The sequence below is a fragment of the Calidris pugnax genome, unplaced genomic scaffold (genome assembly GCF_001431845.1).
Source record: "Calidris pugnax isolate Ruff unplaced genomic scaffold, ASM143184v1 scaffold47, whole genome shotgun sequence".
Lineage (NCBI taxonomy): Eukaryota > Metazoa > Chordata > Aves > Charadriiformes > Scolopacidae > Calidris > Calidris pugnax.
The window spans coordinates 854,681-867,422 of record NW_015090809.1 but is presented as its reverse complement, the minus strand read 5'-3'; the positions used below and the strand labels follow the sequence as shown (position 1 = coordinate 867,422).

Below are 12,742 nucleotides of genomic sequence, written 5' to 3'. Positions count from 1 at the left end.
ACTTCTTATCTGATAGGTCTTCATGGCAGCGTTTGTAAAATTAGAGTTCTGAGTTCCAGCTGTGTTTCTACTGTCTTCTTCCCAAGAATCCTGAAATTTCTCTCATAATACTACGGATACCACCTTAACATCAGGACAGGTATCCTTGCTGTTATCATACTAACACGACTCAAGTTCTTTTGGATGCCCTGCTGCACATACTTTTTTACAGGGACAAAGTAGTGATGAAGCTGCATTTTATTTTATCCAAAATAGCCTTCAATTTTCTCAATTAGTTGATTAGCACGCAAAAGTATTATATCTGAATGAAAAGGAATTAAACGTGCTACCATCTTAACAGATCTCAGAGTTATCTTCATATTTTTCTGTCTCATGATACCAAAAAGCTGAACAGTTGCTTCACGAACTTACAAAATCAACCAGACAGTGTATTCCTGCACGTTACAGCTTTCCTGTAGGGTTTCTCCCTCCAAATAAAAAGCCACATTTTGGCTGAATGCTGACAATATCGTCAGCCTTTCCCAGAAGTAGCTTGTCTGTCAGATGCTTGATATTTCTTTGGCTGATTTGCATGAAACATTACGGACTTGGCAAAACAGCTGAAGGGGCACCAGGTTCAGAAGAGCAGTACTCAAATTCCTATTTGGTCATCTTTGGAACTCCAGCTCACGAGCCCATCAACTGCAGTAAAAGACACATGGTCACGCTCAGAGAAAAAAATGAACCATCATTTTCTGCCCAGTAAGTGAGATTCTTCAGGATGCTGTAATCAGAGTGGTTTCTACCATCTGCTTTCCACTACCCCCTCCTTTCAGACACTCTCCATTACAAACTTCTAGTTACGAGAAGCTGAGGAGAGGCCATGGCTGGTCCCCTGAGGAGGTTGTAGGGAGACCACGTTGTTGGTCGTCTGAGGAGGGTGTAAGGAAACACAAATGGCCTCAGTATGAACTGCTTGCCCAAAGATTTCCAACCAGGAACCACATGAATATGAACGTGTACAGTTGAATCCACAACACTGGAAAAATATGGTTATGAGACAGTAGGTTTCTAAATACTCATTAACAACTCTTGATGCCAAAGTAGTCAGAATCGATTCCAGTGCAATCAGGAGTTTTCACCCAAAGTCTGAGACACGTACTTTCTGAGATTTTGAAAGAGCAGAGATTTGTCGACAAATGAACATTTTTAACTGCAAAGTCAAGCTGGAGAAAATGTTTTTCACTGTTTTATTGTTATGTTTTAGAAGAATGGCCTTGAGGGTGGAGTCCTTTTTTTTTTTACTGCTTGTTTTTCACTTCCCTCTATTCTCAAGAGATTTTTGGCAGGATCTTTGGAGGATATGAATTGTGATGTCATCAAAAAAATGAGTCTGGACCACAGTTCTCCCTCAACAAGCTATCCGAAATCCTTCTTTGTCTGGATGCACTCCTACAGACGAGCTTGCTGAGCTTAGCCTGTTTTGAATTCTTGAGTTATTTGGTTGGAGTAGAGGTGTGTTGCCAGAGCTGGGAGGGAAGAACTGGTGTCCAGAGCCAGGGATTGTCCTTCTGGGGAGGAACTTGGCCGAAGACCCATTTGTACAAAGCCCTGCAAAAACCTGCAGCCAACTCTGCACTTCAGTTAAGTGTGTATCATTTTTCAACACTGTTAAGATTAATTGCAGACAACAGCACTAAAAATATGGTTATTTGTAACACATTGTATGAAATTTGATGGATATAATGTTTGTTAGCAGTACACTGGCAGACAGAGAGCACCAGACAGGATCCCTATTCCCAAAGAAGAAATCAGACGCAAATTCACGTCTTTCACCACAGACAGATATTTTATTTACAAGACTGGTTTTCTCTGCAACATTATAAGCAGCAATTAGCTTTCAGACACTGGCATGAATTCTGGATACACTGAGGAATTCAAGAGAAATATTGCCTTGACTTCAGAATAACAGAATTTTGACCATTGTTTTGGGTATGTAAGTAAGACTAGAAGGGTGACCTGGGTCACAGAGTACAGAGCTCTGTTATAAACTAACATCCCATTTATCCCATTTATAAGTGTAGTGATTTTCTTATTTAAAAATGCTTGGTTTAATTGATCCCACTATTTTGATTATTGTTTACTGGTGCAATATTTGTGGACAGAAACCACACCTTTTCACAAGCTTTACTTATCTAGGCTTATTTCTTCCAGTTTCTTCTCATATAATAGGGATTTGATTGCCCTGCCTTTCTTTATACATTTTCCATTTTAATGTAATCTTTCCTAAAGAGGGATAGCCAGATTTACACTCAGTGCTGCAGAGCTTAGAACTTTAAAATTGATAACTACTTTAAGAGTGCCTACCTTAAGATGACTGATACATCCTAAAATCTACTTTAACTCTTTCTTTTTTTTGCGTTAGGTTATTGGATTATAATCACTAGGGAATGTAGGTTGTTCCCTGGAAACAACTGAATTACAGGCAGGGGTTATCTTCCCTACTGGCTTTCAGCTGCTTTTTATTCCCACATATGAAGATCTGCCAGTTGAGGTACTCTGGTAAACTTTGTCTGATATGTGTCAAAGTAAGCGTGATCATGAGCAGAACAGGTTAGGAGGTGGATACATGGACAGATGGAAGGAGTCTATAACCCTCATATATCAGGAGCACCTGGGGAATGATGGCTTTGTAACTTGTAGGTGGAGCCAGAGGAGCCAGATGCCTGTCCTTAGTGGACTCTGCAGGAAGATGGATACTCTTGAATAGAGTGCTGCTGCTCAATGAATTTTCGTCCCTTTACATGTGCTTGGAGCAAAACTAAGAATGCCCCAATTATGTCAGGCATTTTATGATCCAGTGGAGAGAGGTGGTTTAGGAATAATCTGGTGTGCACTCCCCGTTCTGTGGCTAGCTTGCTGTATAAGTTGGGCAAGTCATTTCATCCTTCTATACTTCAGCTTCTCCATCAAAAAGAAGTGAGATTTACCTTTCTCTGTGGAGCACAGCTACCTACAGGTGAAAGGGCCGTATTTATTTTTCCTTAAGTAATCAGTTACTGAAATGTTTAGGTTGGAAGGTCCTCTTGAGATCATCCAGTGTTTGGACACTCTTCACAGCCTCTGTTCAGATGGAACATTGTGTGGTGTAATTTATGCCAATTGTCTTTTGTACTGTCAGTGGACACTGTTGAGAGGAGTCTGGCTCCCTCTTTTTCATCCCCTTCCATCAGGTATTTATAAATATTGACCAGATCCCCCCCTGAGCCTTCTTTTCTGTAGGCTAAACAGTCTCAGCTCTCTCAGTCTCTCCTCATAAGAAACATACTGCAGTACATAAATCATCTTGGTGGCCCTGCACTGGATTCACTCCAGTAAGTCCCTATCTTTCTTGAACTGGAGAGCCCAGGGCTGGACACAGCACTCCAGGTGTGGCTTCATCAGTGCTAAGCAGAGGGGAAGGATCAGATCCTCCCTCAGTGTGGTGCCAGCGCTTTGTCTAATGCAGCCCAAGATGGGGTTGGCTTCTTTGCTGTGAAGATACATTGCTGGGTTATAATTAGCTTGGTGTTCCCCAGGACACTCAGGTCCTTCTCTGCAGACCTGCTTTCTAGCTGGTAAGCCCCCAGTGTGTACTGGTGCATAGGGCTTATTCCTCCCCAGGTGCAGGACTTTGCGTTTCCCTTTGCTGAATTTCATGAGGTTCCTCAGCACCCATTTCTCCAGCCTGTTGAGATCCCTCTGGATGGCAGCACAACCATCTGGTGCATCAGCCACTCCTCCTAGTTTTGTATCATCTGTGAACTTGTTGAGGATGAACTCTTTCCCGGTGTCTGTAATGAAAATGCTGAACAGTGTTGGAACCAGTATTGAGCCCTGAGGTACACCAGTAGTGACTGGCCTCTGACCAGACTTTGTGCCACTGATCAGACCCCTTTGGGCCTGGCCGTTCAGCCAGTTTTTGGTCCCACTCACCGTCCACTTACCTAACCTTTACCTTGTCAGCTTGTCTGTGAGGGCCTGTTGAGATCCCTCTGGATGGCAGCACAACCATCTGGTGCATCAGCCACTCCTCCTAGTTTTGTATCATCTGTGAACTTGTTGAGGATGAACTCTTTCCCGGTGTCTGTAATGAAAATGCTGAACAGTGTTGGAACCAGTATTGAGCCCTGAGGTACACCAGTAGTGACTGGCCTCTGACCAGACTTTGTGCCACTGATCAGACCCCTTTGGGCCTGGCCGTTCAGCCAGTTTTTGGTCCCACTCACTGTCCACTTACCTAACCTTTACCTTGTCAGCTTGTCTGTGAGGGCCTTATGGGAGACAGTGTCCAAAGCCTTGCTGAAGTTAGGGTAGACACCATCCACTGCTCTCCCCTCATCAGCTAGGTGAGCCACCTCATTGTAGAAGGCCGTGGGTTTGGTTAAGCATGATATCCCCTTCATAAATCCCCTTCTGACTTCTCCTGATCACCTTCTTGTCCTTCATGTGTTTGGGTATTGTTTCCAGGAGGATTTTCACTATCACCTTCCCAGACAGAAGAAGTTGAGGTGTCTGTAGTTTCCCAGATCTTCTCTCTTGTCCTTCTTGAACACAGGAGGGCATTTGTTCTCTTTCATTCTTCAGGAACTTCTCTCATTTGCCATGACCTCTCAAAGACAACTGTGAGTAGTCAGCTCAGCCCCTCAGCACTTGTGGGTGCAGCCTGTCAGGGCCATCAGTCAAAAAATTTATGAAACAAAAGAGAAAACATTAGAAAGCTGTCCCTCTTGATAATCAGATGGTTTTTTACACAGGTTGCTTATTTGTCATACAAGGGGCTGTTCAGTGTCCAGCCTACAAAATAATAGGAAAATGTGACTCATGTTTTATTCCAAGTTGTGATACACCTGCTGTGCAGTGAACTTTTGCACTTGGAGTATCAAGTAGTGTTTGTCAGTTCATTAGGAGTATTTAGTTTTATTAAATTAGAGACTTTTGCCAAATTCATACTCTGCACAAATAAGTCTCTTCAGTCTGCTTTTCCCTTTAGTTTCAGGGTTGGTATCAGTTGGTATCTATACTAATTTTTCTTTCATATGTTAAGTGATCAAAATACCGTAGACCTTTCTGTCTCTCCGTACAGTACTTTTGCATTTGCAGACATACTTTTGAGTAAAATAGACTAATTGGATAACAACCTCGGGGGAAAAATAGTTCTGCAAATTAACTTGTAATGAGATTCATCCGTTTTTTGTATCAGACAGTTATTTGATTTATCCTTTTTTTCTCCATGATTTTAAAAGGTTGCTTATTGCTGCCACCGGTTTTGGTAATAAAAGAGTACAATATGACAGATCCCTTTATTGTGCAGGACTCTTGTCTATTGGAACTGTTTTTTTGGTGGAGTATCAGTCCCTAGGCTGTGTCTTTATGTGGAAGGTTAAGGGAAACTGCAGTTTGCTTCACCAAGGAAGGAACACCTCCAGCACCAGGGCTGATTGGAAGGTGCTAATGGATGCCTCATTTGGCCACATCTGCCTTTTGGATGGGAGCACTATTCTGTGTAGATTAGGGAGGGGAAGACAAACTCTCTTTTGTTTTGTTGTGGATTTTTTGGTTGGTTTGTGGGTTTGCTTGTTGTTTTTTTAACGGGGAGATGCAATGCCATTTATTAAGGTTGTTATTAAATATATTGTTGTGTTTTTCTTTCTTCCGCTGTTTCTGCAGATCCTTCAATGGAAGAATGCTGTGACAAGGGTATTGAATGGGCAAATAAAAACAGAATATGTACTTCCCTACCATTAATATCCGAGTCCAGAGAATGCAGGTATATAGTTGTGTATTATATATTAAACTAGAGTTTATATGTTCATGTAAAACCATGGGAATGGCAGGTATGAAAGCTGATTTAGAAGATGAAGCACCAACACTTACATCCAAGTGTTTAAAATCCACATCTAGCCTTGGGGAGTACCTACTGGTTACCTACTTTTCCTCCGTTAAGTCCTTTAAATTTTTGCTGTTGAGCTAGCGTAGAGTCACCCAGCTCTAATTTGCTTGACATGTACTGTCTATTAGAAGTTCTTCTGCTTTACTCTACTCACAGGGCTTGGACTCTGCCTACAGTCAATATATCTCAGTGTGGCTCCACTAATGCCAGCAAAGCTTCTTCAGTTTGTATGGATTATGAATCTATCCCCGTGATGGTCAAAATTCTTGGGCAAAAGTTTGTCAGGAAACACAACAGATCCTTTACATGAATAATCTATGGATTGAATATGTGCATATGTGTGTATGGAAGACAGCCTTTTAAAACTGTTTCTCCTGTGTGGTGCCACCCAGATAATTGTCCTGGAGTTCTTAGTTGCTGATGGGGGGGAACTTGGAGCTTAAGTCAAGGAGATTCCTAGTTATGTGGAATATCTGACATCTTTCAAATGTATGTGATGGTAGAAAATAGTAACCTTTAGTTAATAAGTAGATTTCTTAATTCTGCTGACATTTTATAGGATACTAATGTAATCTAGAAAATGAAATAATGAAGTTAAATGATAAATTTTTCCCACAGTAATATTTTGGTTATACTGAATCTCTTAGATGGTTGGGGCATTCATATATTTTACGTCAATGATAGTTTGCATTATTTTTGCTGTTAAATGCACTAGTTAGATGTAATTTGTGGAGGTAACGATTTGTGACTGGTAGTTTGAGGGGCAGTGTCATAGGAGAGTTTTGTATTTAAAACACATTACATTGCTCCCCTCTATCTTTTCAAATGGATTGCAAAGTGATTTAACCTTGGTAATTGTAGAAGTGTTGGATTGGTCTTTATTATGGAAAGAATGTGTCTTGCAGGCAAGTCTGTCCATGTTTTCTGACTTAGGCATTTATATTGGCATTGAAAACGCTCTCTTACGCAGAAGAATTGACAGATAGAAATTAAATCGCAATTTAGGAAATACTTGGAGAGTCAGAAGAGTTACAGACAAAACAGAGGCAGGAAAAACAGGAAACCAAGTTTATTGAACAATCTGGGAGTGAGAATCTTGATGATTTAATGATCATTTGATCAATGTGATTTGCGATTCTGCTGTAAATGTAATTTGTTCTTTTAAAAATTGCCATTTTAGACAGTCTTTAGGACTTCATAGGCTATGAACTATAATGCTTCTTCTACCTTTTGTGCATAACCAATACATAATTAAAATTATAGTGACGTAATGGTAAATAAGAAATGGGTAAAAGCACATATTCTGTGAGAGGCACTTAGCAGAAAAAAAAAAAAAAGTGGATAAATGCAGTTCAGTGGCATGTATTCATGACTATACAATACATAAATGTAGCTACCCCTGAAGCTTGGCTTCACCCTAAAAATGACTACGTAAAATTGGCACGTTTGACTACTTTCTTTAAAGGGAATATTATTTTACTCCAGTTACGATTGCAAGCTGGCATATCTGTGAGAGGTACAGAAAAATCATTTCATGATGCTATCTAGACACAAAAGTAAGGACTAAATCCTACTCCTAATGGCTGGTGTGACTGGAGCCAGAACGAACAGCGAGGGAGCATGCTTCCTTTTGCAAGCACATGAGGGCAATGACACTGATTTTGTGCATTTATTCCTACTGCAGAGAGACACAAGCAAAACCAGGTTCCTTGCACTTGCTCAGGTCTAAGCAGTGCCTTATTGGTGATGGAGTGTCAAAAGAATTTGCTTCCTATTTAGACACCTACATGCAGTGGGAGCTCCTGGGCGACAGAGACTTACCACGTATGTGGTTGTTTGAACACCAGCTGGGATTTTTTGGCTGTCCAGTGCAGCACGGGGTTGGAGAGTGACTTGAGTGCTCTGAAAAGACATGGCCTCTTGGGTGTACAAACCCGTATTACTTCATGCCAGATGGAGCTGTTTCCCCTGCATATTTCAGCTTGGATTTGCAAGGTTAGCAGTTGAATGCAAAGGAAAAAATACATTGTGAAGTGAGCAGATTTGATGAAGTTGCTGAAGTAAAGTTGATTCTGTGCAGTTATGTTTGCAAAGACTGTGCAACACAGAACAGATTGGATGTGGGTACTTTCCCCAACACGATTATAAGAATTTGCATGCTGGTTTTGAGTCCTCTGCTTAGAATAGTAATAACATAACGGCCTCTGAGATTCAGTCCTTCCCTCAAAGCAAGCCCAGTGCTAGAGTTTCTTTTGCTTTGCTTTTGTTCATGTGAGAAACAAGCTGCTTTATTCTGCTTTATTGAATTAAGAGTTGCACCCCCTTGGCCTTTTCCCAACCATTTAAAGCACAGTCATAATAATCAAGAAGGCTTTCCACGCAGGCACTGACATTCTCATATGTACTGTGCATCCTAGAAACAAGCTGACAGTTCTGGGTTTCACCAACTTTTTAGGATCCTCCCCCCAAAGTCTCTTGTGGACTTACCATCTATGTGAGCATCACTTACCATAGAATTGCAGGTTGGAAGGGGCCTCAAGGATCATCTGGTCCAACCTTTCTTGGCAAAAAATATGCTGAATGTGGTACAGTTCAAAGTGCAGACGTGCTAAGTTTATTGTCCTGCTCCAGGTGAGCCAGCCCTCTGTCTGAAGTTGACATGAATTTGTAAGGTCTACCTGGCTACTGTTACTCGGTTGCATTTAAGTCGAAACAAGGCTTCTGGCTCGACATCCAGTCATTTCTGCAATCTGTTACTGTGGTTGCTTGTCCAACAAGTATACCTCATTATATTATCACTCAGGACAGTGACAGTATTTTTCTCTGTGTCTTCATGACTCAGTAAATATATGAGTGTAGCATTTTAATGAATAATATATTTGGCTGTCCTAACAGCAGCTTTTTGCCCATTCATCCATTTTCTTGTGATGTGGTTAAACTCACAGCAGCTGGAAACAGCTTCCATTTATTTTTGGAACTCAACCTGCTCAGTAAATCTTCTTCCTTTCAAAATTAAGAGTTTCCCCTGCCCAGAGCTCTTAGCCAGTGAACTTAATTCCTGGGCCAGAAACAGCATATCTCCATATGAGAACTGCATGCCTTTAGCACTACGTAAAGTCTTTTTGGAGTTACATTGGGAATAACATTATTTATTATTAGTGTTGCAAAAACTTCATGAAAGAAGGAGCTACAGAACGCTCTGCTAGGTGCTGTGCAAAAACAGAGCAAAAAGGTGATCTGCCTTCCCAAGCAGAGACAAGTGGCAGCACTTGGATGCAGACTCAGAAGTAATAAGACAGGAGTGTGTGGAGTGATAGGCACCAGGTAGATGTTTATTGATTTATGCCATTGTAAGTCTGTCAGAGCCTGAGATTTCAGACATCGAAGTTGTGGCACTTGTCTGTCTGAAAAAAAGCTGTTTAAAGTTGTTTTTGGAGAAGTTGTCTTTATTAATTGTTACCTCTTCTCTGTAGCCTGCTGAGTGTGCCTCACACTCACTTAAGGTTTTTGGCTTCACAGTCAGAGCGATAGAAGAACAATCATCTGCTATGTTGTCAGGGTTTTATCGCCACTCATTTAGGATAACTTGCTTACTTCTCCTTGAGAATAATGTCAAACTCAGTTCTTTCTCTGCCACAATGTTACCAGTATTGTTTCTTCACGTAATATATGATGCCAATATAATTTTACTCTTTACCCTCAAGAAAACTTTTATTAAGTAAACAACAAAGTTATTTATGGATTGCAGCTGATTGATTTTGAGGTTTGAATCAGTTATTTTTACTTGAGTCCCTTGCTAATTTATAACACGTGTTCTAATGTATGTATTTTCATTGTTGAGGCCCTCTTTATTATTTTCATATTGTTGACCAGATCTTGCTCTTAATTTTCCTAAGTTCATTTCTGTTGCATGTTAAACTGCAAACTGAAAGGACTAAGGGTGGAAGACCCAGCTTATTTTTGCAAAATAATTCTGGAACTGAATCATTCCCTTTTTAATTTTAATATTTTTTGGTGAAAGGCCTTCCACTGTGCGCATGAATAGCACTGACATAACTTTTAGACAGGCTAGTAAGTGGAAGGAGAGAGGCAGAGGGTAATGAAATTAAGCTAACAGAAAAGACATTGTTTTCAGAGCAAAGTTAAATTTTAATGCTTTTATGGGAAGAAGTTAAAAATTACAAACTCTGCTGGTTTAGGAGTGTATCAGCTGGGAAGGAGAATAATAGATGTGAAAGGACTGTGGATGTAAATCAACATGTAGCTTTTCAGCTGGAAATTTATTCCATGAAAATCTGTAACATTGGTTAAATTTTAACAGAAGGTGAAAGTGAGAATATAAACCATGATTTCTAAAATTTATTTATAAGCAAATTATGTAGTAATGAAATAACTTTAATTTTAGATCAACATGTGCAACAAAGAATAAGGACTTTTTAAATGTCTGATTGATTTCTGTTCATTAGTGAACCATGACTAAAACTCATCTTTCAGAGAAACTAGGAAATGCCTGATTTTATTTGAAATATCCTGACTGAACATCAGTTATGAGGTCTTATGCTCCTAGAGATTCTGTATTTAGTGTTACAAGATTTCAGTTACATTGTAAATACCTATTTATTTCAATAAACTGGTGTTGCACTGTTTTAACTGAAAATCAGAATGTGGCAGACAAGGAAGAATGTGGCTTTTTTACTTATTGGGAGTAATAAAATAGGAAAGTACTCCTCTACTTTCTCTCTTTTTATAGACCAATATTGTAGGCTGTCCGTGGACACGAAGTTAATAGGAATGCTACACAGGAAGAGTTGAAATGTTTTACACGAAGAGACAACTCTAGGTGTCCTATTAGCCATTAGAGTTGTCTCCTTTACTCTGCTGTGAAGTAGAGAATGAGTATGTATCATGTTAGAGTCTAAGCCAGGGAGACACACAATTTCAATTTAGCAAAGGCAGGGAGAGATGCTTTTTCATCTCAAAAGTCTTGGACTCTGCTGAGCTTGTGGTGGCAAGCCCTAGCGACCATCAGCAGGTGGGCTGGTGTGCAAAAGGAAAAGGATGGCGAAGTTGCAGACCAAAGACCTGTCCTGTGCAGATTTTTCTAGCATTTTTCTCTGCCATCTTTCAGGGATTTCTCCCTCTGTTACAGCCACACCAGTGTTTACAGACTCAAGTGGTATTCGCTACCAGTGCGACTTCGCTGTAGGATTTGGGCAGTGAAGTGTGGTTTTATTGTTGTTGTTCTGAGAATGAACAAATGGTATTTTAATCTAGCATTCAATTGATGTTTAATTCCTTCTTACAGCTGGGGTGGGCCACATGACTTACGAATACAGCTGTGGGAAACATTTTAAGAAACTGTTTTGGTTGAAATCGCCAATTTGTGGAGGTGAAATTTGTCAGAGATTTCAAAGAGATGACTGGTATTTGAAAAAAAAAAAAAAAAGCCACACTGGAAATCAAACAGATTTACTGAAAGACTGCTGTTGTTTGTTTGTTTGTCTGTGGCTAACATATCTAGCTTCTCCACAGGACTTGGAGGGCTAAAGGAGCTGGAAAGTCTCAGCTCCCACACTCTTGGGCTAGAAGTTCAGGTTTTACTGGCTTCCAAAGTCCTGACAGTCAGACCACCCCAGAGCTGGGCAGGGAATGGAAATTCTGCTTCAGAGGGAATTTCAGCAACAAAAAAGCTACATATTCTTCCAAACTGGAACTAAATCAAATATCAAAAACTTCAAGTATTCTGCCAAATAAAGTTACTGTCCTGGGCTTAACTTCTTGCTGTGACTTCAAAGTCTATTTTTGTATAATCTGTTCATCAACATAACTGGGTTTTGTTCCTATGCATTGAAATCTCAGAGCTGTTTTTGTCCAAGTGCAAACTGCACAGTCAGACCATTAAAAAAAAAATCCAATAAATAAGAATCAGGAATCTTCAGGAGTGTAGCTTGACAGCCTTGCCTCACCAATATGCACCAGTATCTCACCAGAGATGCAGAATCTGAGCCCAGTACCCACACGTACCCTGCTTTTAGTGGGCTGGACTGGATGGCCTGGCCTTGGAGCTCTGGGGGTTCCTCATGCTCATCCTATGGTCATCGAGAGCAGGCAAGCTCCTCCAGAGGTAATGAATGGGAGTCCACTTAGATGACAGTAGGAGAAGCCGGTACCTCAGCAGTGCATCTAACTCACCCCTCTTCCTTATACTTGCAAAATGTCCAACAGTGTAAATAAGGGATTTTTAAGAGTAAAGGGTATCGGTTTGCTGATTGGTTTATCTTTACAGAATTGTTTGTGCTTATCTTTATGTAATTGTATGTGTTTCTAGGTAACCCTTGGAAAGATTTGACTCATCAGTTTAAATAACTGGAGTTGAGGAAAAAAAAAAAAAAAAGTGAATGCTCTTAAGAGCAAAGAGAATGCTCTCAGTGTTGTTGGTCTGTAAGATGCATAAGATTTCCCATGGTGATGGGTATAAAAGTGCATTTATAAGGTTTTTCTGTGCATTTCTTAGAGCTCTAACATACTGGGCCATGCTTTTTTGGTGCCCCTGTTACACTATAAATAGATTTTATCAGCTTGGATTGCCCTTGGGATAGTTTCCTTTCCCCTCTAGCAACTCAGGTGCTTTGCATGCAAGTCACAGAAGCAAGAAGAGTGGAGGATTTTAAAGCCTCTTCACACAGATTTTTTTTTTCCACAGGAAGGATTTTTCAATTTATTCATTGGAACTGAGATAAAATAGAATGATTTTATGAGCAGTAGAACTAACAAAGCTGAGTTTCCTGCAGATTTTGATCCTGTCTCCTCTTCACATCTTCCTGCCCTGTA

The 12,742-nt window shown here is 40.3% G+C and overlaps 1 protein-coding gene across 3 annotated transcripts in view; it reads left to right on the top strand.

Annotated features, from left to right (window-relative positions):
- Positions 1-5,688: 5,688 nt before the first annotated feature.
- Positions 5,689-12,742, top strand: part of FBLN1 (fibulin 1) — a 74,745-nt gene continuing 67,691 nt past the window's right edge. For all 3 annotated transcript variants that reach the window (XM_014938411.1, XM_014938410.1, XM_014938412.1), the window contains exon 1: positions 5,689-5,788. In XM_014938411.1, coding sequence (XP_014793897.1) covers positions 5,697-5,788 — 92 coding nt within the window. In that variant the 5' untranslated portion in view covers positions 5,689-5,696. The remainder of the gene's footprint in view (positions 5,789-12,742) is intronic.